The sequence below is a fragment of the Caloenas nicobarica genome, chromosome 4, assembly GCF_036013445.1.
Source record: "Caloenas nicobarica isolate bCalNic1 chromosome 4, bCalNic1.hap1, whole genome shotgun sequence".
NCBI lineage: Eukaryota > Metazoa > Chordata > Aves > Columbiformes > Columbidae > Caloenas > Caloenas nicobarica.
Window position 1 is genome coordinate 40,692,465 of NC_088248.1, and position 27,582 is coordinate 40,720,046.

The following is a 27,582-nucleotide window of genomic DNA, read 5'->3' on the forward strand; positions in this document are numbered from 1 at the left end:
TTTATCTGGATCTTGTTTGTCTGAAAGATGTAGACACTGTGGAGTGCAGTGAAATGTGTTTTCCTTTAAGCCACCCCACTTTTTCTGGTATTTGCATGGAGCTAGGAAATCTCAGGCCCCATAATGCTGTTTCCACTCAGCTTTGTTGTGCTATGTAGACAGACAAGTCTTTAAACCTGAAATTTAAAAATCAGTAAGCAGTGTTTCAGTGCCTGCTGACTTCTGCGTTAGCATTGGAATGATATATAGCACTTGTTAACTCTCCAGCCATTCTAGTGTGTCCCAGCATGTTACTTGGCTGTTTGTGAAGCATTTCTTTTACGCAAGATCCATTTCCTCCACAGTGGTACCAAGTTGTGTAATTGTTTGCTTATTACTGCAAGTTATAAGGAAGCCCAGTAGGCACCGTCTGGGCTTTAGAACAAAACACTGACTGGCTTCCAGAAGTAAAACACAAAGGAGGGGTAAGAGTGAAAGGACCACCAAGGATGTGCAACTGAGCAGATAGTAGGAATTTGGCACACTTTGCTCTGCAGTGCAGAGGGTATGGCCGTTCCTTCTAACGAGGAGGGTGTAGGGAAAGAAATGCTTATGAACTGTTGAAAAATGTTGTGGCCTCGTGAATGAAAGCTTCCAGGAGATTTTATCGGTTTGGTTGACTGATTGTTTCTGGAATTAACATTTCTGTGCCAGTTTGGTGAGCATAACATCTGTGCTGCTGAAGCCTTGAGCAGTAGCAGGGCTTTGGTGCCCATAAGCACCATGCAGAACAGGGCTGGCGGTGGTCTGCTTATCAGTTTGGTGCAGGCATCTATTTACCTCTCCAAGTAGAGGACCTGCATGTCTGGCCAGAGGGCAGGAGCAGGTACCGAGCTGAACCAATATTTGGATGTGCACACAGGTGTGGGAGTGACAGGGTGATGAAAAGGGTCCCCGTGCCGGAGGGAGTTGGGCACACGGGGCTGGGCTGTGGAGCCCAGCGGGTTCGCCATGGTGGATGCAACTGGTCAGCGAGTCAGGGCTGCATCTGGTACAGGGGTTCAGCCGGCAGGAGGTGAGCCATGGGCTGGTTTGGGAATGCATGAGGCTCGGGCATGGCAGCACAGGGGGTGTGGAAGGAGCCAAATGTGCGAGTCTCGGCCTGAATGTGCAAGGCAAAATAGGTCTGCAGTTTCTCAGGCAACCTCCTGTTGCTCCAGAGGCCAGATTTTCTCACGTACCCTCTTCTCTTCCTTCTACCAGCCAAACAGAGAGCAAAGTTAGTGCTTTTCTTTGCCCAGTGTGGTTAATGTTGGTGTTGTACAGTTGCTTTATGTGAGGGCTAACCAAAGGAGGATCTGCCAGTGAAGTCAGTTCTCATAGAGCTTTCCTCAAGAGCTAATCTTTTGGTTTGGTTACAGGATGGGTGAAAAGGCTGGAAGCATTTCAGACACAGTTTTGCTCATTTTCTTAGGAGTTTGTTGCCTAAGAGAAAGAGGAGGCCCTACATGTATCAAATGTTTCATAATATTATATGAAGGCTGTGAAAGTCTAGGTTTAACAAATAGTAAAATGAGTATAGAACTGATCTGTTCTGGGACCCTGAAACCTGGTTTTGTAAATAACTATATTGCAGTTGTGAAGAAAATGTTAAAAAAAAAAAAAAAAAACCAACACATGTTCCTGATGGTTTTGTTTTCCAGAACCTGCACAGATTTACTCACATTCCATCAGGGAAGTGCTTGGACCGCTCCGAAGTCCTCCATCAAGTTTTCATTTCAGAGTGTGACTCCAGTAAAGCAACGCAAAAATGGGAAATGAACAACATACTTAGTGTGTAGACAGACAAAACCTACCTACTGACACATTAATTTGTACAGGACTGAAAATAGCCTGAAAACTGCTGCAATTATTAACTTTGTACAGCTGCGAGCCTCCTGGCTTGGATGAAGGACATAGAGGAACTGTGATTATTACAATAACATTATCATCTGCAGTTAATGTTTACAAAACTGCTTTACCTTAAACTCTGTAGATGTTTACATCTTTTTGTTTTAAGATGTCGGTAAATTAATGTGCTGTTAGCTATGTTTCATAGGAACATAGTTAAAAGCATTGTCGTCTTCTTTGGGATTACACTCAGGGGTCTGAAGGCAGTTTTTTTACACACACTTGAAAAGGTTGGAGTAACCAGATTTTCATAGAACTTGGTGATTATCAACCTGTTGTATATTTTTATTTAATTTTACATCTTACTAAGCACTGCCACAGGTTATTAGCCAGGGTGGCCTTTTCTCACAGTCATGCTGCTTTTTTGGAAGGTGAATTTCAACATATTTAGTGCCTCTTTCATTTCTCTCTTTCACAAGAAAATCACTTGTTGGAAATTATACAGTGGATTTTTCTGAGCTGTCACCAGGGGTAGGGACCAACCGTAACACCCTGTGTAATTATTGTGTTACCGAAGACAAACTTCTATTGCCAGTTTGGCTGCTCTACTTCGACTGGACACTTCGTATGGTGCGAGGAAGAGCGTAGCATCGAGTTTAGTGCTTATGTGGTACATTTGGGAAGTACGCATCCTCGCGATTCCAGTTAAGAATTTCTAAGCACTAACTTGCGTGTTTAAACCATGCCTTACATTAAAATAATATAAATAAATAAAGCTGCACAATTATGTAAAACTTATAAAGAATCCAATGCTTCATTTATATTGTTATTTTGAATGGAGATCACTTAGAGGTGGACAAAAACTTTTAATTAGGAAAAAACATCCAGATTCTTAGCACATCTGTGTAATTCTTTACAAGGACATCTGTCAACTAGTTTGGATGCCAGATTTAGATTTGAAAAGAGAAGTGGAAATCCTGAAACCACGTTTGTTCATACTATTTTTCTTCCTATTTTTGTCATTGGAAACTTTTCCTGAGGGATTACAAACATAAAATGCAACTGCTTCGTGCTATAGTGTACAGAATAGAATGTCAAGAAGTAGTTTCTAAAAGTGTTCTGGAAAAGAGTTGATGCAAACTCCCTTAGGAGTATAAATAAAATATTTATTCTGAATGATCGGAGAGGTAGAGGAGAAATGACGTATCCTCACTTCATTATTCCAGATTTTGTGACTGTTAAATGTTGACATCAGAGTCTTGATTTCATAGGAGTTATGCCTATAACATGTCACACTATTAAATATGACTAAATACTTCCCAGAAATCTAGAATAGCATTGCATGCAGCTTCCATTTATATTAAGGAGGTTATGTATCATGTTTGGTGACAGAATTTGATCTTTATAGGGCTGTCAGCACTGTTCTTTAGTTTAAGATCTTTCCTAGTTTCTTTAAACTCATCTGTTCTTTCAGAGCTATGAAAAATAGAAAATAAAGGAGGGAGAAACTGGAAAAAAAGGAAAATAAGGGTGTGTGCTGGTACTTGTTCCTTGTGTGTACGAAAACTGACTCCATTTTTGTGTGTTGGGTAGATTAATTTAATCATATGACTATGCATAAGAGAAAGAATGGTGGCACATAAATTGTGTGGGTGTGCATTCTAAATGGGTATTCTGTGCAATTCATTGAAAGCTGATGCTGTATGTGAATATGAATCTGTATGTGAGACTGAAACCTTACAAAACATGAGATGTAAGAAGCTGTTGCTGTAATGACTTTTTCCTACTATAGCCAGCTTGAAAAAGAATAATTCCCATATTCTTGCTTTGTAAGTTGATGATAATATCACTATGCATTTCTACATATTTTATAAATTTGATTTATGCAGAATTTTGATACACTGTATGTTTCTGTAGAAATTGTATAAATCTTTTAAAAATTTATTAGGGATAAATCTGGGAAACCTATGTATATCTTACTTATGGGTTGCTTGTTTTTTAGGTGAAATAAATAAAATATTTGAATTTTTGGGTTTACTATACTTTTACAGAGTAAAAATGAATTATTATCCTTATAGAAACCCATATCTCAAAATCTAGACAAATGTTACAAACTCGCAAATATTAAAAGTGTTTTATTTTACTTTTTATCTAGATACCTTTTGTCGCTGTCTGTGAGGACTCAGGTTATTTCTAGTGAAATGAAAAATGTAGTTCCCACAGAGAGTTCCCACATGGACACGTGGATTTTTGTATTACCTGCGTTCATCTAATTAGGTAGATTTAACATGCTCACAGAAAATTAACTTGAGAAGGATTTCTAAACTAGAACTAAAGGTCAGGATTAATTGGTAGTGGTTTGACTCTATATTTCATCTTAGTCTGTTAGTTTCCAGCGACAAAAATGTTTCAGTCAAACTTTTTTTTTTTTTTTTCCCCCTGAGATGGTTTCATAGCAAAAGAGTACGCAATTAAATTGGGACATGGAACACACAAGTTCTGGCCTAGGAGCAAATTGAAGTGCTGAAATCTACAGCACTTTTTTACAGATGGGATTCTTGTTTCCCAGCCATGTCTGTCAGTGCACTTTTGTGTATTCAGATTTCGAAAGGCTCCTGTGGCGAAACCCTGGGGGTAAAGCAGCACCCGGTTCATGCAGGGAATTCCCTTTTATGTACAGAAATGGGGACTGATGGGAAGAAGGGGGGACATCTTTCTTCATCACCAGAGATCCTAGCACCAGGAGAGCCAACAGTACTATTTGGGCTGTACCAAAGACGCTGCCCCCATTGGTGGCATCCTAGGATCAATTCGTTCTCTCTCCCTAATGCCAGTCAATCTCCTTTACTACTATCTGCTTCTTCCATACCATCTGCCTCCAAATTGCAGTCCCTAAAGGCAAAAGTTAATGACTTACTGGTCTGAAACTAGACCAAGAAGCCTGAGAACTATTTATTACATTATTCCATGGATGTAAAAGTTTTATGCTTATTTCTGATCTGTGAGACTTTCCACAAGAAACGGGAAAACATGCCACTGTCTATAAAAACACAAAAAATGCTGTGGTAGATTTTGCTGGATATCAAGCATAATTTTCCTTTTAGGTTAAGAAAGATCAAATTGTGTGAGATCCATGGAGGCACAGGAATAAGGAGGGGAATTTCAGAATGTGCAGAAGAAATTATCTACACCATTGAACACAAACTGTTTTTTGTAAAAGCATTTATTGTTTGTTCCCTGCTGGTGAGCTTAGATCAATCAACTCTAATAGGTGAAAAGAAATGGCTCAAGAAAAACAAATTAGTGACATTTCTGTTTCTGGTTGTTGTTCTCCTTGCTATAAAAGGCATGGAAATACTAGGTCTTGCTGTGTTCTGAAATTGTATCTTGCTTACATTTATGAGAGTAATCCTTGAGAACTGTCAGTGGTTATCTTCCAGGGTAATATTTACTTTCTGGGAATATCAGAAGTGGTTGCCAGTCTTCTGGTGGTTGACTTGACTTCTCTTATAAGCCTCCTCTGAACTCCTGTAGTGTTGAAGCAGTTAAGTTGTGTAGCTTGACTGGCACTGTATAGGAGGACTCTCTATGTAGAGTGAGTCTAGGGTGAAAAAGCAATAGACTATCAAACAATTAAGGTGAGTGTGCCTCCCTTTGGGTTTGGAAAAAAAAAAAAAAGTACATAAGCTGTGAGTGACGCCTGAAGCCATTTTTGCCCTCCTTCCACCATGGGGAGCCTCTGGTCATCTTCTTTCACAGGCTGCTGGCGCAAGCGTGTGCATTGGTGTGTGCTGCCTCGCTCATCATGCCCTTGGCTGCGGTAACTGGTACGGAGCACAGCGAAAGTAGGAAGAGGTTTGTGTGGATCATGTATCTTGGTAACCCAGTTAATCGTTAGTGGCCTTTGTTTTTTAAATCTTAAAAACATAGTCTGTTCTTTACACTGAGAAACAAGTATTCTTCGTTACCGTATAATGTGGGTCCTGGTAAATGAAAAAATTAGCTGTCTGCACAACCATGTTGCACAGCTGTGTGGCTGTTCTGAACAGCAGTGTGGATGGAGCTTCTTCAGGAAGGTAGCAGCATGTCTGATGGATCTTAACTGACTGATGAAAAATGCATGTTCCTTCAGGTAACAGCTTGACAAAGGTGACAAGGATCAAAGCCTGTAAGGAGGAGTTAGAGCTGTTCAGACATCAAGAAGAAAAGGTATAGTTGGATGTCAGATCCCTTCCTTTTCTCACTAACATACTTCACTGAAAAGAAACGCAGTTGCTTTAGGGACAAGAACCGTGCCCCAACTGGAGTGCAGGTAGAGCAGGGCTGAGGGCCTGGTGGGTTCTGCAGCTCTCGTGCATGCCATCATTCCATGTGAAAGCAGAACTGCCTCCGGTGGACTGCCAGTTCAAACAGCTCGGCGATGGTTCTTGTGCATCTCCTGCACAAGAAAGGAGTGGAAAGGCAGGAGGAGGAGCATAGCACTAACTTATATTCAAAACAAAACAAACTCTAATGGTTGAGTTGCCCATGTTGGCAACAGCAGACCTCTGGCTGAGCATCCTGGGGGTCCTGAAAGGGGAAGGGAAAATGAAAGAAGAGATTATATTTTAGTTTCCTGGAAAGGGCTGCTGGTGGCAGTGTGTCTCTGTCAGGAAGGCAGCATGCTTCCACACAGCCAGGGATGTCATCCCCAAAGCCCACTGCAGAAGCACCGTGTTATTCTGTGATACGTTCAGGAGACCCCAAGCCCTACCTGGCAATGGAACTCTCGCTAGCCTGGGGTTGCAGGACAGCTACACCCTCTTCTCGCCAGAGTTCTCGAGGCCATCGTGGTTGTCCAACAGGCAGCTACAATTGCAATTTTCTTATTTTTATTTCTGAGGCAGCAGAAACAATGAACGAAAGTAGAACTGGACGAAAGTAGAGGCCTTCTGGAGGATTCTTGTGGGCTCATAAGGAGGGAGATTTGTGGAGAGCTAACTAGGAGGAAATCACGCCAAGCTCTGGAAGTGCTTCAAGTCATACTTTTCTTTCAGTTGCACTGAGGAATGCCGTGAAGTCCTACCTGTCCTGAGTATGCCAAGTAACCTCTAAAGACAGAGCTAATCGACCTGGTGATGGAAAGGAAAGCTGCCTGTCCTGCCACCTGGGAGTGAAGGTAAGATGGTGTGGGGTGTTGCTGAGGAAAACAATTCTGTAGCTCTATAGCAGAGTGTGGTCTGGTTACTACTGATATTAAGCTATTGGGGATAAAGTAATGTTGAACTGGGCCATTCTCAGTTGGAGATAGGAACCACTCCTGCTTTTTTTTTTTGCCAGTTACGGTATCTCGTTATCTTCCATGTGATAATCATGAGAGGAATGGAGTCCATGCTTCAGAAATACCAGGACCCTTTGTCTCTGATGGACAAAGTTGAAAAATATTTTGACTTAGGATAAGAACTGAGCTTAACGTAAGAACTTAAAAAGCGTGTGCAAGATCAGACCAAAAGTCCAACTAGCAGAATGGCCTGTCTCCCTCAGTGGTCAGTAGGATCAATGTGGTCAGGGAACCATAGGGCAGAGTGAAAGGATGGGGCAAGAATACTTAGAATCATAGAATGTCCTGAGTTGGAAGGGACCCACAAGGATCATCGAGTGCAGCTCCTGTCCCTGCATATGACAGCCCCACAGTTCACACCATGTGGCTGAGGGCATTGTCCAGTCTCTTCTTGAACACTGTCAGGCTTGGGGCTGTGACACCTCCCTGGGGAGCCTGTTCCAGTGCTCCAGCACCCTCTGGGTGAAGAACCTTTTCCCAATGTCCAACCTAAACCTCCCCTGGCACATCTTCCACTTGTCTAATATTGTCCCTGCTTCAAGCACTTACTGAGCTAGAGACTGAGTTTTCTATTTAATAGTCCAGAATTTGTGCAACCACTGGTTGAACCTAGGCAGACTTCGGTCTCCGGTCACATCTGATAACACAAAAAGTTTCAAGGTTTCTGAAGAGGCACACTGGCTCTGCAGTTCACTCCTCTGCTGAGACGAATCAGTTGCATACAGGAGAATTACGAAGGCTTGTTAAGGGTCTTAATTAATGAAGGAGTAGTTAGTGCTAGGTCAGTGCTGGGTCCAGCCAGCCAGGAGCTGGCTTCAAGGTGCCAGCATTGACAATAACATCATCACAACACATTTTTCAAAGGACCTTTTGGAAGGATGTGGTCTTGCCCACACAAACATCATCCCTTCAGCTCTGCTGGAGAACTGATTTATGCGTACAAACTTTACTCTTAGATGTTTGGGCCAAGAAACATTGAAAATAGCCACACTACTTATAGGTGGAGCACTGGATTTGCTGGCTGTAAAGATTTTTCTGGTGGTTTACTCCAGTTCTGGAACATCAAAAGCCTCTCCAACACTGAGGCTAGGGGGAAGAGTTGATATCAGAGTAGCTGCAGCAACGTGCAGGTTCCCTCACTAATTGGTACTGGCCTGTGACAATTACTTAATTGCACTGATGAAGAGAAATTCGCATGGGCGGTCAACTTTTTTACTGGGAAGGTCTGAATTTTGTGCACATCCCACAGTTAGCAGAGTTAATGCGTCCCTCAAGGGCTGCGTGCGTTGGAGAATGCAGCAGCGAGCTCAACATCTGGGCTCCGTTACGGGATTCTTGACATTGGATTCAATGGGATCACGGGAAAGCAGCCGGGGCTGTGATGCAGCTCACACGAGAGGCCCAGCAATTTTGGAAATGCAGGGGTTGCTGGCAAAACACTTACATATTTCAAGATGTGGAAAGAAATACAAGCCAAAATGAGAAAACAAACAGAAAAATAAATACATGCTAGGGATGGTAAGGCAAGTGATGCAGGATAAGTGACAGCCACCACCACAGCAAATAATCCATCACTGAGCAATATGTACTCGATTATGTAGGAGTGTTATATACCAGATGTCTGTGATACACTGTTAAGAAACAGTTCAACAGATCATTAGCTAATCAAAGATAAAACTCCTATTCCATTTTTTCTGGTTTTCTCTCCACACCCGTTTGCAATTTCTTTTGTGTAATTTGAGTTCTAAAGCCTGTATATACTGCAGTCAGTTCCCAGGTCTGTACCTGTCGTAATCTAGGTTTTCCTTTTGAAAACATATGAAAAACAAAAAAAACACCGCACGAAAGAGGCATATTTACGGCTCTTCAGCCCATAGGTTTTGCTTGGGAAAAGACCAGCCTTGTGAACAGGCTTGGTTCAAAGTCGATCTAAGAAAAAGGAAACTTTATATTCCTTTAGGAAGACAGTGAAGAAATATTAATACTAAATATTTGTTTTGTTCTTAACTCTTTACCTAATAATGCCTAACATGCTATTTGCTTTTCTAGCAAACATCTCTTACATCTTCACAGAATGATCTGTTATAGCTCCAGTATCTCCTCCAGACTAATGTAGTGTAGTTTATTGTCCACCCACATTACCCATGACATAAATGGTAGGCCTGCTTTTTCCCCTTCACATGTGTTGGGGGAGCACATATTAACACGTAATACACTTTGTATTAATGCCATATTTCACCTGCTGGTTTTATTATCCTGTCACTTCGGGCGACAGGCTGGCTTTGCAGTTCTTCACTCTTAGCTCTCATCGTTTTTGCAGCACCACTTTTTTCCAAGTCACTTATGTATATATTAAACAATCACTAGTCATTAATCCCATCTCCAAATGTAACGTGTGGGTTTTCATAGGTGATTTTCCTCCACTGGTGAAACTGATGACTACCTCCTATTTTGTTCCTGTATTGTTAACCAGCTATTGATTCATGCAAGGTCTTCAATGAGGACTTTTTTCTTTTAGGAGAAGTAAACCAGACCAAACTCAAGTAGACCAGAACTGCCTGATGTCCTTTACCATCATGTTCACTGACTTCTTCAAAGAATATTTACAGGTCTGTGGAACAGGATTTCCTCTTGTGAAATCGCGAGTCCTATTTAGCCATTTGTCCAGCAACTCTTGCCTGTACTGTGGCTCCTACCAACTTGCCATATAGACATTACTGGTCTGGAGTTTCCTTTGTCTCCACAGAATGCTTTCTAAAAATTAGCATCATATTTGTGACCTTCCATTCCTCTAGCACTAAGGCAGTTTTAAGTGAAAAAATTTAAAGTACGGTTCATAGTTCAGCCATTTCATCCTCGAGTTTCCTTAGAACTCTTGGATGAATACCATCTGTCCTGTCATTTTGTTTCAAAACCTTTTACACTTGGATTTGAGACAGATGCTCCCCCATGCCTCTCCCATTAAAAAGTTCTGTCATGAAAACTTCCTGGAGCTCTTCTACAAGATTTAAAAAAAAAAAAAAAAAGACATTTTATTTTCCTGAAATCTTCTCTAGTCATTGCTACTATATCTTGAGCATCTATTGTCCCTAGGACAGCTTGGCAGGCCTTCTGGTTCTGATGTGTTTGAAAGTTGTTATTAATCCATCTGTTTTTTCAAATTACTCTGATGCTTTTTCCCTGACACACATTGCTGTGTCTGGCCTGTTTAGGTGCAGGTTTCTTCTGGTTTACTGGTTTAGCAATAACTTCAGCTTTTAAAAGACTACTTTCCTACATTTGTTATTCTCTCATACCTGCACTTTATCCACCTCAGCCTTATTTTTGGTGGTCTTTTGGTCTGCTTTAGTGGGTGATATGCCTTCGCGCTGGACATCTAGTGCAATGTGAGCAGCCTCCCTGGTGCCTGCAACCATTTGGGGCATCCGTTTTGGCTTTAATTTGAGACCAGACCTCCCAGTTCACCTCCAGTGAAAAGTTTCCAGTGAGTCATTTCATAAGATTGTCCATCTTGAACACGGATGTGAAAAACTAATTTAGCTTTTCTTCTGCGGCCTTATCTTTCCTGAACGTTCCCGTCAGACTTTGATCACTTACTAGTCCTTTCCAGCGCAGCTTCTTTCAGGGCTCACAGATGGGCATTATCTGAACCCCTGACCTGACATACCATACTTTTTAAATCTTAATTTGAAAGTAGTAATTTCCACATGCTTATTTCCATTTGCCTTTAATCTATATTTGACGTCCTTCTTATCGAAAGGACAAAATATTCTTTAAAAAGATTACTAATTATCTTTAGTCATGACATCATTCTCAGTTGATAGATCAGCCTGATGCGGAGCTTTGCCAGGGCCGGCTGCAGCTCACGCTGATGGGGCGTGCACACAAAATGATCTCTATAATGATGTGGGTCAGGCCGGTAGAGCCACACAATAGACTATTTTTGCAATAAAGATCTCTCCAGCAGTCAGGATATTTTTGTAAATGAGCTCATAAACAAAAGTAACCTACAGGTGACTTTTCACAGAGCATCATTAGGACATGGGGCAACAAAGTGGCAACATTAGGCGGTTCTGCACTGATTTGTGCAGAAGCTGTGCTGAAGCTAAATTAGCCAATTAATGCTAAATGAAATAGAACCCAAAAGCCATTTTACCTCACTAAGGAAAATATTGGAAGAGCTCCTTTATTCTTAATTACCACAAGATGTGCCCTTATTCTGACACAACATTTGATATTCTGTAACCCATGCAGCTTTCTAGGACACCTGAAGGGTTATACTTCGTTTCAATTTAAAAGCACTTGAGCAGAAGTCAAAAACATTTCAAATAATCAAACTAGTCAATTTACTCTGATGCTACTGCTCCATTGCAAAAGATTATTTCAGTCTAATCAGAAACACTTCTTGAAGCATCACTGTTCTGTTCAGGGAGAGTCCGAGAACTTGAGGGGAGGTGATGGTGCGTTTCTACAGGGAAATCTGAACAGAATATGCTGAAAATGAGTGAGATCAGCATAGTCTCGGCTACACACCATGACAGGGAGCTGCCTCCAGCTGGCAGAATTTTTGAGTTAAGGACAAAGGTGCTCTAGGACTCCAAACTCTCTACCAGATAAAATGTTGTTGAGCACTGGATGTGCCAGAGAACAATTGGCTCTCACTTCCAGTTTACACCTGCAGCTTCCCAAAACCTGAGCTTGCAGAACAGAGCCGTGGATCCACCGGTGCTGAGTATCTCCAGCAGGTCCAACATGTCAAACAGCAGCTAATCCTTCTGGTCCTACTGTATCTCAGGCAGTGTGGGGAGGAAAAAACAATTCTGTGTTTCTAAGGCCTTCGAAGATTAGTACCAGCTAATCTGCAAATGTTTGAATTGCATTTACAGCTACCTTATTTCCATACTTTCAGGAACATCCAGCGTCTTTTTTAAGACTCTTGTTTCAGAAAGTGTTACTGTAATGCACCACAGTGACATTTACCATGATTACAGTGCTGAAATCACTCTTTATCTTACACATATACAATGGCTGTACACAAATATATTTCAGAAGTTGGTGGACAATAGGAAGACAGTTTAAAAATGAAGTTGGAAGCCTGGCCTTTATAATACTTAATATTTTTGACATTGTTTTTCAGTGCTGGCTTTTCAAAGGCTTGTAAAAACTATTGCCTAGTATTTATCTCAACAAATTAAGCAAGCTATTAGTTTAGCTGTGACATCTTGAATTTCCAACTTACAAATATTGTTAGATATCTAGATGTAGACTTTATACTAAAGGTTGAGGAAAAAAAACAAGAAATAGCTTGACTGGCGATACTGTTACCACCATGAAGAACGTCTCAGGAGCACATGTTCTTCACAAATGCCTCTTTTCTACAGGAATCTATTGGCACGTGTGGAGATAACATTCCAACATTTTTCATGCTGTTCTGCAAGCTGTGTATTTTATGAGAAGGCACTAAAATGGGGCCAGGAAGGGAGGCAAGGAGTAGGGAACATCTGGGAAGACATACCTCTAACATCTGTCTTATAGCCAACTTTCCTGTCCTGATACAGACAAAAGAAAAGGCCAGTGACCTGGAGCTCTGGGAGAAAGAGTTCCTAAGGTTCACTCATTATCAGCTAATACACCAAGACAAAACTTTTAAGACCTCTGCTTCAGTAGTTCGGGGGGGGCAGGAAAACAATCCAGGAATATCAGTAAGCTGGGTACTTTAATTATAATTAGAGATACTTTTTTCACTCAGAAGGCGATGCAAAGGAATACTTGGCCTAAGAAAACATCAATTACCACTGAGGGTAGTGTATGTGGGACATAGAATTATGGTTAAAGAGAAAAAAAAAGTTTCAAATCTAGTATAAACTTCAGGAGTTAACACCTCAAGACTTGTCAGTTTTGTGGCAATAGCAGTAGCCCAAGAACAATGCAAAGCCTTACCCTGGATAGGGCTTCAGCATTCCCGGAGTACTCAGCCTCTCAGAAACATCAAGAATACAACAATAATCATGTACAACATTTTATTACAAAATTGTTAAAAAAGTAATACAATGCAATATACTACAAAATATAAGATCAGCTATTAAGCTACCTCCTTTGTTTTACTTAGCTATAAAGAAACACCTGGCTATCAGTCACTGAATTTCAACAAAACCATTAAATACAAAGAAACATTCCACAACTTCTTCTTCTTTTTAAACCAAACTGTAGCAGCCATCAGCTACTACTTACATTAAAAATAGAGGTCTCCCTACACAGAACCACATTACCTATACACAATTCTGTACAGATTTTTATACTGAAGCTAACAATGAGCTGCACTTGAGTTCACATTCTTAGCAAAACATTGGATCTTGAGCATAAATCTTTACAGCAGGACATTCACTTATTCCTCATCCTCATCTTCTTCCTCCTCTTCCTCATCTTCTTCCTCCTCCTCTTCCTCTTCTGGTTCTGCTTTCTTCTTAGATCCTGCAGGCCTACCTGGGCCCTTTTTTCCAGCGTCACTCTTGCTCTTGGCACGATATGCTGCAATATCCTGCAAGAAAAATGATGCTTAGTTTCAAGCAATGTAACTCTGAAGACAAATTTTTACTGCTTCAATAACTTCATATTATACTGTGCAGACCAAATACAACGTGTGCGGAAAAGCAGAGTTTCAACCTCGGGACTTCCATGCTTACACCTTTTGGCAAGAGAACACATGATCTAGTTTTACGAGTTTTATGACTGCAGTGCTGTGGAGTATGACTGTGTGTTTTTCCAAGCAGGTGATCCATTTTCTGGAAGTAAAGCATCTTACTGGTAAAATCTCTAGATGCGTAAAAACCACATTCATTTCACTGTAGGGTTCCAGATACCTCCCACACCACATTTTCCCATGCATTCTGAAGCCTGACAAAGGCTGAACGTAAAGATTTAGAATTATGAACCATCTATGGTTTAGGTGCAAAACAAAAGTCACATGTTTACAGTGGCCTCTACAACTTTAGCCATTTCATCACTCTCACTGTACCTTTTCATATTTCTCCTTTAGTTTTGCAGCCTTCTGTTCATATGGCTGTTTATCTTTGGCCGACTGTTCAGACCACATTTCTCCTAATTTCTTTGCTGTATCTCCAATAGACAAGCCAGGATGATCATTTTTTATTTTTGGACGGTGTTCAGAACAGAAGAGGAAGAACGCAGATCTAAAATGAGAGACAGTGAATAAACTTTAGTGTCAAGACTGTTAGAACTAATGCTTTCTTTTCGGTCACAGGAACACTCACGGTGGTCTTTTAGGAGCATTGGGGTCCTTCTTCTTCCCCTTCTTCTCGCCTTTAGGAGGAACGTAGTTTTTCATCTCCCTGTCATAACGAGCTTTGTCTCCTTTAGCCATTTCTTCAAACTTCCCTTTTTCCTTGCTAGACATTGTCTGCGGACACACGGAGGAGAAAGGAGAAGGGTCTGGATCAGATAAAGCGGCTGGTGACCCACTAAGGTCTAAGCAGCAGCTCGCAGGGATGCGAGGCGGGGGCCGGCCCGGCGGGGCTCAGCACGGCCCGGCCCGGCCCGGCCCGGCCCCGCTCACCTTCCACCGCTCCGAGCACTTCCGCGAGAACTCCGCGAAGTTGACGGACGAGTCCGGGTGCTTCTTCTTGTGCTCCTCGCGGCAGGTCTGCACGAAGTACGCGTACGAGGACATCTTGCCCCGCGGCTTGTTGGGGTCGCCTTTGCCCATGGCGAGGTCGGCGGCGGGTCCCTGCGCGGGGCGGGGCGGCGTGAGGGCGGGGCCCGCAGCGCGGAGCGGAGCCACCGCCGGGCGGGGCCGCGCCTCGGGCCGCTCCCGCCTCTCGCCCGCCGGCGCCTTCCCGCCCGAACACGCCCCCCGCGGCCGCCGGCCCCTCTCCCGCCCCGCGGCACCTCCCGCCGCCGCCGCCAGGCGCCTCCACTCGCCCGCCGCGGCCGCCGACCCGTGCGGCGCCGCCGCCCGCGCCCCGGCCCTCCCTGGCGGGGCCGCCCGCCGCCCTCCCCCCGCGGCCTGCCCCACCCGCCCGGCGGGAGTTCCCCCTCAGCCCTGGGCGCGCCGCCCGCCCCGGCAGCCCCGCGCGCTCCCTCCGCGCCCAGGACCGCCGGCGGCGGCGCCCGCTCCTCCCCGCTCTCCCACCCCCTCGGCGCTCTCCCGCTACCCTGCGGCCTCCGGCGGCGGGGGCTGCGCGGGCGCTTGCCTGGCTGGGTGGAGCGGGCGGCGGCGGCGCGGGGCTCTGCTCCCTCCGCGGCTGCTGCTAAATGGTTTCCCGGCGGCGCACTTACAGCCTCTTGTTTTCCACAGCCCTACCCGCCACAGCAACTTGACCCGCGGCGCCCGGGGGCCCGCCCCCCGCCGCAGCGGATTGGCCGCCGCGCCCGTTCAAACTGCCTGCGGCCCTGCCCCCTAGGGCCGTCATCGCCACGGATTCGCTGGCTGCGGTTCGACGTCAGTAGCCGAGCAGCTCCTGGGCTAGGTCGAGCGCGAGGGGGTCGTTAGCTCTCATACTCGTTGGAACCGGTTGGGGTGAGGATAGTGGAGAGGGCGGAACTAAGCGCGCCGGGCGGCCATTGGCGGAGAGGGACGGTTTAAAAAACCGCGGGGATGCCCGCCATTGGCCGCCGAGGACTGTGCGCGTTTTGATTGGGCGGAGCGGGATGCTGTAGCGTGGTTTAAAAATACAAAGGGAGCCAGGAGGGTGATGGGGCGGGCAAAAGGAGTGCAGCTGCGGAAGGGTGATGGTGGCGGCAGCGGCCTTGCAAGGGAAGGCAGCGGGCAGCTGCCCCTGTCGCGGCCGCCGGAGCGTGTGTGCGCGCGGGGGGGCCCCCTCGGCGCTACCTCCCTCCTGCCCGGGGGAGCAGCCAGGGCCGGGCCGCGGCAGTGAGCGCGACCGTTCCTCCCTCCTTGTGGGGGCGGCGGGCCCGCGGCTCCCCGAGCCTGGCGGGCAGCAGCCGCCGGCCGTAAAGCTGGGCCTTATCTCCGGCTCGCCGCCCGAGCGCGGCCCGCTCCTGGGGCCCGGTTCCCACCCCGCGGGGCCTGCGCTGCGCGGGGCTGCACCGCCCGGGGCGGCGCTGAGGGGTTGGGCCTGGGGGCAGCGTCTGGTTCCTCCGGGCTGGCGGGATTCGAAGGGAAAGCGTGTGGCTGGTGTCCTTCTCACGCCGCATTAAAAGCATCGGCGCCGGGAAGGGAAAGTGTCGCCTCTCTGCAGGTTTTGTTCTTTCTGCAAAGTGAAAGCTGCAGCGGTGGGAAACCCGGGGGAAAAACTCAGTGTAAAATGTGACGCCTGTGGTTGGCGTTAATGCTTTCGAGTAAACCACCAGTGGTGAATCTGACCCTTTCGGCCTGGGGATAAACCCGGAGTTTCCGTACAGTAATTTAGTCTCTTTTATTATGATTTGGCCCGAGTCTACACGATGTGGGTTTTGTTGATGATGGTTTTCTTTTGATCGATTTCATCCAGTTCTCTAGTAAACAACAGTTTAGGTAATTATTGTTTCTAATCTAAGCAGTTTCCAACACTCTTGTTTTTTCAGGTGTGGCTTATAGCAGTGGTGAAAAGCAGGTTATAACGTTATAACTTTGTTTACTGAACATGCCATGCCTTCCACAGAGTTTTAATCATGTTGACCCAGCTCAATGGTTAATTAAAAAAAAAAAAAAAAAACAAGCGTTTAAAAAACAGCAGCAAGAATCCCTGAGCTCTCTGAGAGTATTGACTAATTGCAGGTGTGAGGTGGAGGTAATATCTTGGTCTCCAGATCTGTATTTCCAGATGTGCTTAGTGTAAGGAGCATTTAATAAGCAGCACTTATCAGGTCCAGTCCTTCAAGCTCATTTGATTTTTTTTTTTTTTCCTTTCAACAGTGACTTATTCATGCTGAACAGTTCACTAATATGGGGAGAAAATGCCTCCTTCATCCTTATTTTGTATTAAGTTTTAAGTGTTTGCTCAAAGTGTTGCCCTAAAAGACATAATGTAAACTGAAAAAAGTTATTCAAAATCTTCTTTGAAGAGAGGGTAATTGGGAGGTAAATCGACAGTGATGCAGAGGTATGTATTCCCTTTGCAGCTGTCAATACCTCTCAGAAGCCAGTTATTTGAGTTCTTACATTGGCTAACTTCCATGGCTATTCCTTTTGATAGTCTTTAACCTACAAACAAAGCTTACACTTACCTTGTAAAATAAACATTTGCACAGGGGGTATTGTGTGTTCCAGTATTTATCACTATAAACTGTTCCACTGCTTCTTGGTAGCAAATTAATGTTCTCCCTTTTGTGGTACTGAATTGTGTGAAGGCCGAGCAACTTTGTGAGTAGTTGTTTTAATTTGTTGTGTAGCTCTGAAAATGCCTTTACTAGATATATTAGCTGGAAAGCACTGTTTTGTTTGATGAATCAAGCTTCCAGATGGGCACTTTGTGGTAAACCACCTGTATGACAGTTTCTTGTGGAGTGTTTTCTAGTTGGTAAAGTAGTTCTGTAACAGATGGTAGAATCTCAGAATACTAGTTTGTAGTGTACGAATCATAGTGCAGCCATTAGTATCTCTGGTGTAAAACTATGCTTTGTTCACCAGACTTATCTAGAGCTTTTCATATCACACCATTTGAACAAGAACAGATTCATAGATACCTTCCACATTGTTGACAGCATATAAAAATTGTAGGTTAACTCCATCAAAATCAGTAGTTTTACTTCTGGATCCTCATCAATGCAGTTGAAAGAACAATGAAGTGGTCCACTAGTTTTTGGGAAACAGAGTTTTCTCAGTGTTAGTGCTTCTAAAATAGCCAGTCTTGACCTCTGGGAGTTTGCCACTGCAGAGTTATCAAGATGGCTACAGGCACCAGAAATCTGTAACGGGTGAAAGGAGAGAAGAATTTTGCTCGTTTTACTCTTCCAAATCCATTCTCTGTCAGCTCTTGAGGGTCAAACAAACAAACAAACAAAAAGACAAACCCAAACAAACCAAAAACCCCACACCTACTTTATATAAGTTTATTATTAATATTTTCACTCTTCCTTTTAACATTAACATAGTGAGTTCATGGAAAAAATTACTTTGGAACAGTCTTTGGAAATTATGGGATACAAATGCAGAGAGGCTTCCTCAGCTGCATCTGTTTTCATATCTGCTCTAAGAATATGAAGAAAATTATTGTGGAAAAACAGGTAGGGTGAGAAAGTGTAATTACTGCTATGGGAAAAAATGAGACCTGCCTTTCAAATGATTTAATCAAATGTTTTTAGAAAGAAATCAGGTTCTTTGTTCTTTTAAAGATATTCTTTTTCTAGATTCTCTTCTCTGAAAAAGAAAGCTTTTGTACAATTAAATAGATACATAGAGAGTTATGTCATGCAACATGCGGCAGCATAAGAAACCAAACAGTTGTAGCCTTTAACATCTGCGTGTTCTCCAACAAGGAAGGCAGTATTGAAAATTTTCCACGCTTGAACATGATCCTGGAAGCTTTCCACAGCAGTGCCAATGCCGAAAGCTCCATGCAAGAATGCTGATGTTAGAAACTTGTCAGTCCCAAAGCCATGCCTTCCTCCCAGCACCCCGTGCCTGGAAAAGCACTTCCCTGCACGCCTGGTTCCACAATAAGCTGTCACTGTTCTTTCATTACACCACACTCTTCCTTTTCAGACAAAACCACAAATTTTGTCTCAAGAGATTCAGTCACTGTTACTCTTCTAAAGCAGTGATGTATGCAGTATTGACTTTGGTGGATCTGCATGGTTAATTTATTAACCACATGTGGATGACAGTTGTGGGGAAGCAGCACAAACTCCAGGACTTGAAGCTTACTTCTGCTTGAATAATTCGGCTCATGAAATGACTGAAGTTTTATAGCTCCCTGGCTTCAGGCCCTTTTGAGTTTCTAATCTGCCTCACAATTACAGTTTCGGGTGCTTCACTTAATCTCCAGTAAACTGCATATGGAGGAGAGATAAGCAATGTAGTGACTGGAAACACTGGATAGAAGGAAAAGATCAGGTGGGTGAGACCAGGTTACAAAGATGATAAATGGATTTAAAGAAAAGTGTCTTACAGACAACAAAAATGTGTGATTGGAGTGATAACACTTTACGTCATACTGTATCTCCCAGATTTTGTGGGCAGCATGTGCAGCTTTTCTGGATATTGGTGTCAGTGTGGACAAAGCAAGGGAAGAAAGTAACAAAGACCTTTTATTTGAATTAACGTTCCCATCAACAGATCCATTGCAACGGATACTATTCTGCTGAGGAAATTGCAAGCTACAGTTGCATGACCTTAACTCTGACCAAACTTTCATTCTGGCTGTAAGTGTGTTATGTCATGACACTGGCGGTTTTAATTCAGTCAGCTGGATGAAGAAGCTCTACTGTCTCTCCCCAGAGACTCTAATATTACCCAAATTCCTGTACAGAATATGCCTTAATGTAGACTTAATGGCAATAAAATTCTGCTTTGGAAAGTGACTATTCTTGATTAGTGCTGAAAAGGTCTCTGTTACGGGCCTGAGAAGTCAGTGTTTACTGGATGAATAACAAAAGTGAGTTACAGATGCTCTCGATTTTAATGTCACCGAACTTCACTAACAGTGATGTCAGATGTTGAATGAAAAAGCAAATTTAGCTTTTACTCCAATACACATTTAAAGGGATTTAAATGGATCACTGTTTTAAAACTCATTTTTAATGAGAGTTATGAAGTCTGCAGACACCAGCTCTGGGTTTTGGCCTATTTCATGTGAGCATCTCATAATGGTAGGAGCTTTAGGATGAAAAGCAAAAACCAGAACTACCTATGCTACTGCTTACCTAATTCAAACCAAAACTTATTTTACTGTTGTGTTCCAGTTAATAAGCAGTAACTTTCCTTATACTTTGATGAAAACGTATGTAACTGCAGTTGCCCGAAAGTTCACAAAACTGATATTTCTGTCAATACCTTAAAGAATCACATTTAAGATAATATAGTAGAGCTTTTCCCATTTTTTCTGTTCTTGCGTAACAGGCAAATAACATGTATTTTATAAAAATTAAATATTATTTATCCTTTAAACATCACATTTTACTATATGTGCTATTGTAAAGCCTGCATAACCAGTTAAGCAGCTCGTAGGCAAACAACAGCCATGTTACAGTGGGCTGGTGTAGTCTGAAAGCTCAGGAACTGGTTTTGACTTTGTGCTATGTACCAAATACCTAAAACAAAGGCGGGGTATGTTAGACATTACCCAGGACAGCTGTGGAGCAGAGGCTGAACTGTAGCAGTCATATTATAGGAAATAAGTACAACAAATCTCTCGTGGTACCAATGCAGATAGTATTAGGAACACCTGGTCATAATAACTGTTAACTTTTTCAGTCTTAATTTGACAAGACCTTTTCTTACATTGGGTTTACAAGTGCTTTTTTTAATTAAATATATTTTTACTTTTTATTCCTAGACCTCACTTTCATTTTCTTTTTTATGTTCAAAGTAATACTCATGTAACAGTTTTTCCCCTGGGAATCTTAATAGACTTCCTTTATGTTTTGCTATATTGTTAATCCCTTTTTCACAGGTATGAAGAGAAAGCAGTAACTTGCCTTTGTTCATCCATTATATAGTTCCACAGGCAGTGTAGGGGGGCTTTAAAATGTGGATAGCTGTAATTTACACTGCAAAATTGGTTTAAGAGGGTAAGAAAAGTTTCTGTCCTTCTGCCCCTCCAAACTCTTCCAGCCTTGCTAAACATCGGTACTTCATCTGAAATGTATACACAACTTACTCTTAAGAAATAAAATCTAATTACTAACAAAAATGTTGCATCATTTGGCAATTGGAGAACATAGTCCCAGGATTTTTTTTTTCTTCTTCTAAGCAGTAACACAAAGGGTGGGACTGTGGGTGGCCCTGGAGGTGTGACATCCACAGAGCAGATGTGAAGGAGGCTGTGGTCACTGCCCGTCTCCTGAATTGCCCAAGCACCCGTGTGAGGTTAGCTGCTGGTGCTCCCTGCTGCAAAATGAAGTACGTGTCAACCCGTGGTGACTTACACATGTTGAAACTTCTACAGAACAAACCAGGACGTTCTGTTTGTACCTCATCCATCCTGAGGGACTGTTTTCTTCTGTGGTTGTGAGGGCTAGAAATTTAAAAACAAGCTGAGCCTGACAGTTGAAACTTCTTCCTATGCAATTGCAGCTCTAAAGTCTTTTAGGAAAGAGAAAGAATCAGGTGAGTTGACAAGGCTGCATGCCATGGGCTGCAAGAGGAAGGAGGAATCGTACCCTCCTGTCTCCCACACAGCCAGGAGAGAGCAGTGGGTCTGGCTGATAACCAGCCTGGTTCCTCATAAGCACCATCACGCTCGTAAACACGTTGGCCTTTGGTCCAGGTAGTGGAAAAAATTTCAGTGGGTCTCTGTATGGGAATGTAGCGGAAGATTTGGCGAGGAGGTTAGTTAAATGTAAATACGCTCAAAGTGACTTCCACCTGTCTGTAGAAAAAGCACATACATCACACTATTTGTTTTACTGGCCTTGTGTGCTTCATGAGTAGAACCTCTGTGTTAGATAACGTAGGCCTGTGAGAAACTCCGGGCACCTTATCACTATGTCTGGGATTCCTGCTTTGTTGTGAGAAAGAGCGGGAGGCTGCGCCTGCCTGAAGCCTTGAAATCCAGGCGAGCTCAGCAGGCCCAGCGATCTTCCAGCAGGGCTGAACTCACCAGCGCCTGCGTCCCCGCTTGTGTCACCTCTGCCTGGCAGCTTAGGTGCGACTTCGGAGATCCCCCAGCAGAGAGGTAACTAAAATAAAACTTGCTCTTTGCAATGCATTCGTGGCCTCTGGCTCATCTTGCAATGTGCCTGCGTATGTGTACACAGTCTCATTAAACTTAAATGGGTCTGAAGTTTTGGTCACATGGAATACACCCTGTGCTGTTGCTAATGTAGATGTTGTCCTAGTAGAATAATTAATTTCTCCTCTTATTTCTGGCAAACAGTGCTGTCGTATGTGTCACAGAGATTATCATACACAGGTAATCTGAGACTAGAAAGAAAATACCCAGGAAATTTTGAAATTGTTGATTCATCAGTCTCATTTTTAGTCATGAGTCCTGTGGGATTTTCCAGCAACTGATCATATAAATGTATAGTTTCTTTAGAGGATCCTATTGTATACCTTACTCTATATTGTTAAGTGTTTTACAGTAACCAGAAAGGTTGTTTCAGAGACCTTATGCTATTAGAAATGGTGTCTGTCTATAATACCAGTCATAAGCTAATGCTTCTACTCCACAGCCCCAACTCTTGTGGAGGAAAAAAAAATCTTAAGGAAGTTTGATGGTAAACCCTTGGGCCTATGATGAATTCTCATCATTTAGTGTGACTATGTGTGAAGTTAAGTAGAAGTTCTCCCTAAGCACTGGCAGGGATAAACGCCTACTACAAATAAAAAAGAAATGGGGAGCAGCAGAGTCAGGCATTTGAAGAAACAAACAATGAAATCTTAAGTGAAGTTGTTCTGTGTCAAAGAAAGGCCGGTTTATTCAACGCTAGCGAGAAACTAAAGTGCAGCTCAAAGTTGAAAAAGAGAATCCTTAAAACCTGTAAACTCCAAGATGAACCTTTAAGAGAGAAACCATCTTGATGAATACGCTCTAGTTTGTAGGCTTGATCATGCTGTGTGATTTTTACGTCACTACATTTTATACTGATTATTAGCATTTATATGTTGTTAAATTGTTGTAATATGTACAGATATTAAAAGCATAAAACTCCCATTCTCATTTTCCAGTAGTTAAAAAATTATTCTGTAAAGATATACTTAATTTTGGAACAAACTTTCATGATATGACTAGAGACACAGATAATCAAAGAACTTGTTTAAGAGGTGAAAGATCTGTATGATTATTTTCCTAATTCTGAAATAATTTACAAGATCATGTAAAATCCTGCTCCAGCAGTCACTTCTGGAGAGAGGTAAAGATCTTTTAGTGCGTGTAGATAGCTCTAATAGCAGAATTGGGTCTCATCTGAGGTGTTTATAATGTTAACAAATATTAAAAAACAAACACTTGGATTAAAAAAACCTTCTAAAATCATATCTGTTTAAAAACCATAATGTTGAAACTGGAGGGTGTGGGGGTCTCTTTTTGTGTCCTGTTCTTTAGGATATGTCCTTGACTGTATTTCAAACTAACCTTTGGGACTGGAAAGGCTAGAAGCTTTATCAGTATGAAAGCTGAGTCTCTAACGTTATCTTTCAAATAAGGGAGTTGAGGTTTTAGGAGCATTAAAGATGAATTGCAATAGCTAATGAAGAAGCAAAGCTTTTGATCTGCTGCTTTATATTGAATGAATGATAGCAGTAGGTACTATCCAAAAGCAGGAAACCTGATACATTCTGCCTAGCAGCCATTTTTGGAAAAAAAATTGCAAAACATTTTATCTGATCCTTTTCCCATAATATTTCTCATGTAAGGGTTTATTGTCAAGTAAAATCAGCAAAAACCAGCTGCAGTTCAAAACTATCGTTATACTTGAATTTGTTGGAGTATAAGCCTGTATTTTTTATCCAGAGTGAGTTCTGTGGAAAGTCAGGAAAACATTTAAATGCCAAACCCACGTGTAATTTTACTCATTTTATTTTTACGAAAACACCTGTATTAGTATCTGACTCTATTTTGTTTTTACTGACAGAACCCAAATACCGTCTAAAGACCTTCTAAACGATGTATTTGGGACTCAGATGGAGGAAATGTTCATCCTCTCCCAAGGGGCACTTAAAACCTGCTGTTAACTTCAACAAGAGCTAAGTCAGATCTCGAGATGCTTGTAACTGCCCTGCAAAGACAAGGGCACTGGCAGAGGCGTCTGAGCTACAGAAGTTTCCCATTTTCCTTTCCGTAAAACGAATCTGTATCAGAAGAGGACATGATGGTGTAAAGGAGCACTGTAGTTTGTCGGATCCTCTGACAAAACTGCAAAGATGGTGTAATATGCAAAAAAGCAAGGGGTTAAATACAGTGTCAAATCTGTATTTCTATAAGCAGAAAACAGTGGTTCACAAAATGTAAGACTGTAGCAAAGAGTATACAGTGCTTTTGGTGGCATCAAGGGTGCATTTGAGACCAGCAAAATTTACTGAAAAGATATGACGGTGTTTCTCTTATTAGTAATAATTTTAAAAAAATTTTTAAAAAAGCTGAGCAAGCTTTTCATTTCTTTTCAATAGATTAAAAAGTAACTCTTGAGCAATACACTACAATTAAGTTTGTATTGCATTACTAAGCAAAACCTCTGGGGGTGATACTTTTTCACTGTATGTTCCAGATAGTTGCATTACATTTCGGAAAAGCACTAATGATGATTTGGTGGGGTCTCTTTCTGATGGTGAGATCTAATACAATATGAGGCAAAATATTAATCCAAGCAACCTGGGTGGAGAAACGATTGGTGAAGCAGTGACTTTGACGCAAGATGGATGTGCGCCTCTAACTTGGCTGAATGGGGGCGTGTGAGGAGAAGTGGCGTTGAAACCTACTCGGCACCTGTGCTGGTTTAACTGAAATTGAGTTAATTTTTTTCATGCAGTTGGAAACTCCTTTTTTTGCAGCTAGTACAGTCATCGTTTGGATTTCATCTGAGAATCAAAGAATGTCCTGAGTTGGAAGGGACCCACAAGGATAATATATAGGAGAAGAATAATATAACACCCCAGGACAGACTTAATGTTTTTCTTCAGGTAACTTTCCAGTGGTTTTGAGTTGGAATGAAGAGAATGTAAAAACTTGCTGATATCATAGCCATTGTCTGGGAGACTGAGGTCTTTCTGGGCTCTGCAGGTGTGAGGCAGTTAGGAAGGGGGGCATAGGTGGGACAGACCTTGACTAGCATCCAGGCTGATCAATAAGAATATTCCATACCATTAGTGTCATGCTTCGTATTTAATGAGAGTTGGGTTTTCCAGCTCAGCACATCTGTTCTGGTTCTGCTGTGTTTCAGATGAGTTCTGTTGGGGAGTTATTTTATTTCAACCTTTTGCCTTCTGCCATTTTGCAGTTGCCTTTGGGCCTTTCTGCCTTTTGGGATATTTTTTGCTCTCTCCCCAGGATTGGTGAGATTGGGACCAGGGTGCTCTTTCTCTTCCCAGGACTGGCTGCTCAGCGCAGACAGAGTTTATGAGGAACTGTATTGAATATCACATTTGTGGGTTTTTTTTCGTTTTATATGTATTAGTATGATTTCGTTATTTTATTAAACTGTTTTTATCTCAGCCCAGGACTTTCTCCCTTCCCTTTCGATTCTCTCCTCTACTTGGAGGTGGGGGAGGTGAGCAAGTGGCTGTCGTGGTTGTGATTGCAGGCTGGGCTTACACCGCAACAGCACTTCAGTGCAAAGCTGGAGGTTGGCTTCTCTGTTTGCTTCCATGCAGTTGTTGTGTTTGCGGTATCTCCCTTACACTGCATTTACTGTTGCTTTATCAACCAAGAGTAGGTGTCGTACTTCATTGTTTAAATCCTCCAACAAACAATTAGTCACGTACATCTACATCTACAGTTTCTGTACCAACATTTCTGTACCAACATTTCTGTATTTTTGCATGTAAGAATGAAGCCCTCTAACAGAAGGTCCTTTGATACCTCCTTTAACTAACGGCTTATTACAAAAGTGAATTGGCACAAACCATGAAGGGGCATGCATTACAAATCTTTAAAGCTTTTACAGTACACAGGCTTATCAGTTTTAATCCCGTAACACCTAGATTATTCTTAAAATACAATGTTTATTTTTGGATGCTGTTTACTGCTTGAAATCTCTTTTAATAAAAGCCTGTGTTACATAAACTCTTTCATACACCCTGAGTTTCCACTGTATGAGGCAGAACACTTAAAAAGGGAACCTAGGCTTCAGCTGGATTACTCAAAGACTTGGAAATACCAGTTTTGCACCAGTATCACTATTTTGGTTGAAGGTATGACTTTTTATCTTACTGTATTACTTGAATCATATACAATAAGCTCTATGTGCGCCAATAGAGATTAAGTTTTGTCATGCAATTAACTATCCAAAGTTACTTAACTATCTTAATTTAAACATATAAAGAAGTAAAAAACAGATAAGTAAATAGAGTTTGTAGGTAACTCCTGGTATTCCTGTGCTTTGGGCTCTATGCTTTAACACATTTGGACAATAAACTGGAGGCAGAGCAACAGGCAGTAGCACAGTTAGTTGGTGCTGGAGTGGGAAGGGAAAATCAGAGATTCAGAAATCAGAGAGAGCAATTAAAAGAATGGAGCTTGTTTCTGATAAGGAAGGAGAGATTTGTTCACTGTTCTGTATCATAGCCAGTGAATGCCTATTGAGTAGGTTGCTCTTATCAAAACCACCAAGGCGTGTGCTGGAATTTGTGGAATTTTTAAAGTGTTTTAATCTATTTTTCATGTAAATAGTTACAATCCAAAACAAAGAAAATTCATACCCATAGTTTTCCTTATTATTCTATTAGCTAGCAGGATCATTTCAGGTGCTGCACACAAGTGCACTAATGTACACTTAGACTTCAGGTGAATGGTACCTGTTGCGGAAAGGAATAATTATGCCCAGTTGAACCTCATCACATGAAGATGTATACACAGTTACAAGCCACATTTTCTTTCCAGGATTAACTACTAATAACACCTTTGCAGTACGCTTGCAATATATCCAAGGTGATGCATCCAATTATCATTTTTCTCTCTCAAATTACAAAACACATCAGTCAAAAGCTAGTGGGAGCTGGGACATACGGCATCTCGGAGAGGCACAAGCTGCTCAGCTCCCACCTGCACCAGGAGAGGCCACTGAGTCCCGCTGACTGCAGAGCCCAGGAGCTGCGAATTCAGACACACTTGTCAAGTTGCTGTAGTTCCTGCTCCTTCTGCGTGCCACTTACCAGTCACCCATGCCGTGTTTTTGGCACCCATGGTGGATGGAGATTACTGCTGCCTTCCAAACAATTCAGATCTGCTTCTGTGCGTGGCCCGTAAGTGCTGGCGAAGTCTCATGCAAAGAGTTGCCGGTTTGGAGCTGACTTTTCCTTGGAACTGATTTAATTTTTGAAGTTTTACTCTAACCAGTATATTGTTGCAATACCATCTGGTTTTCTGTTCATTTAAAATCTGCTTTAGTTATATTTGAATACTTCTACTAACCACTACTGAAGCTTGTGCTATAAAATCATAATTTTAGATGACATACCATCTAGCAGAATCCCTCTACAACGAGTGATTTTTTTTTATTTCCTGGGGCCCAAGCTTCGTGAAAGTTTGCAAATCCATCTTGTAGTAAGCTTCATACTGCCTGAAAAGCCCATGTAGCTGCAGCGCTTTGTATTTTTTGATCTCACATATGATACA

General features: G+C 42.4%; 2 protein-coding genes across 3 annotated transcripts in view; one reads left to right on the top strand and one right to left on the bottom strand.

Annotated features, from left to right (window-relative positions):
- Positions 1-3,679, top strand: part of GALNT7 (polypeptide N-acetylgalactosaminyltransferase 7) — a 72,001-nt gene extending 68,322 nt beyond the window's left edge. For both annotated transcript variants that reach the window (XM_065633862.1, XM_065633861.1), the window contains exon 12: positions 1,683-3,679. In XM_065633862.1, the coding sequence (XP_065489934.1) occupies positions 1,683-1,820 (138 nt within the window). In that variant the 3' untranslated portion in view covers positions 1,821-3,679. The remainder of the gene's footprint in view (positions 1-1,682) is intronic.
- A 9,568-nt stretch (positions 3,680-13,247) lies between these two features.
- HMGB2 (high mobility group box 2) lies at positions 13,248-15,539 on the bottom strand. Its single transcript, XM_065634245.1, has 5 exons — positions 15,400-15,539; positions 14,763-14,933; positions 14,461-14,606; positions 14,205-14,379; positions 13,248-13,727 (listed from the first exon to the last, which is right to left on the bottom strand). Exons 2-5 carry the CDS (start codon positions 14,910-14,912, stop codon positions 13,575-13,577), a joined length of 624 nt encoding a protein of 207 aa, XP_065490317.1. The 5' UTR covers positions 14,913-14,933; positions 15,400-15,539; the 3' UTR covers positions 13,248-13,574.
- Between the last annotated feature and the right edge of the window lie 12,043 nt (positions 15,540-27,582).

Bases quoted from the DNA above. Each gene is read 5' to 3' on its own strand.
- HMGB2 (XM_065634245.1), bottom strand. From the start codon at position 14,912: ATGGGCAAAGGCGACCCCAACAAGCCGCGGGGCAAGATGTCCTCGTAC. The intron at 14,607-14,762 runs GTGAGCGGGGCC...GTGTGTCCGCAG, and splicing joins AGTGCTCGGAGCGGTGGAAG to ACAATGTCTAGCAAGGAAAA. The intron at 13,728-14,204 runs GTACAGTGAGAG...TTTTTCTTGCAG, and splicing joins TAAAGGAGAAATATGAAAAG to GATATTGCAGCATATCGTGC.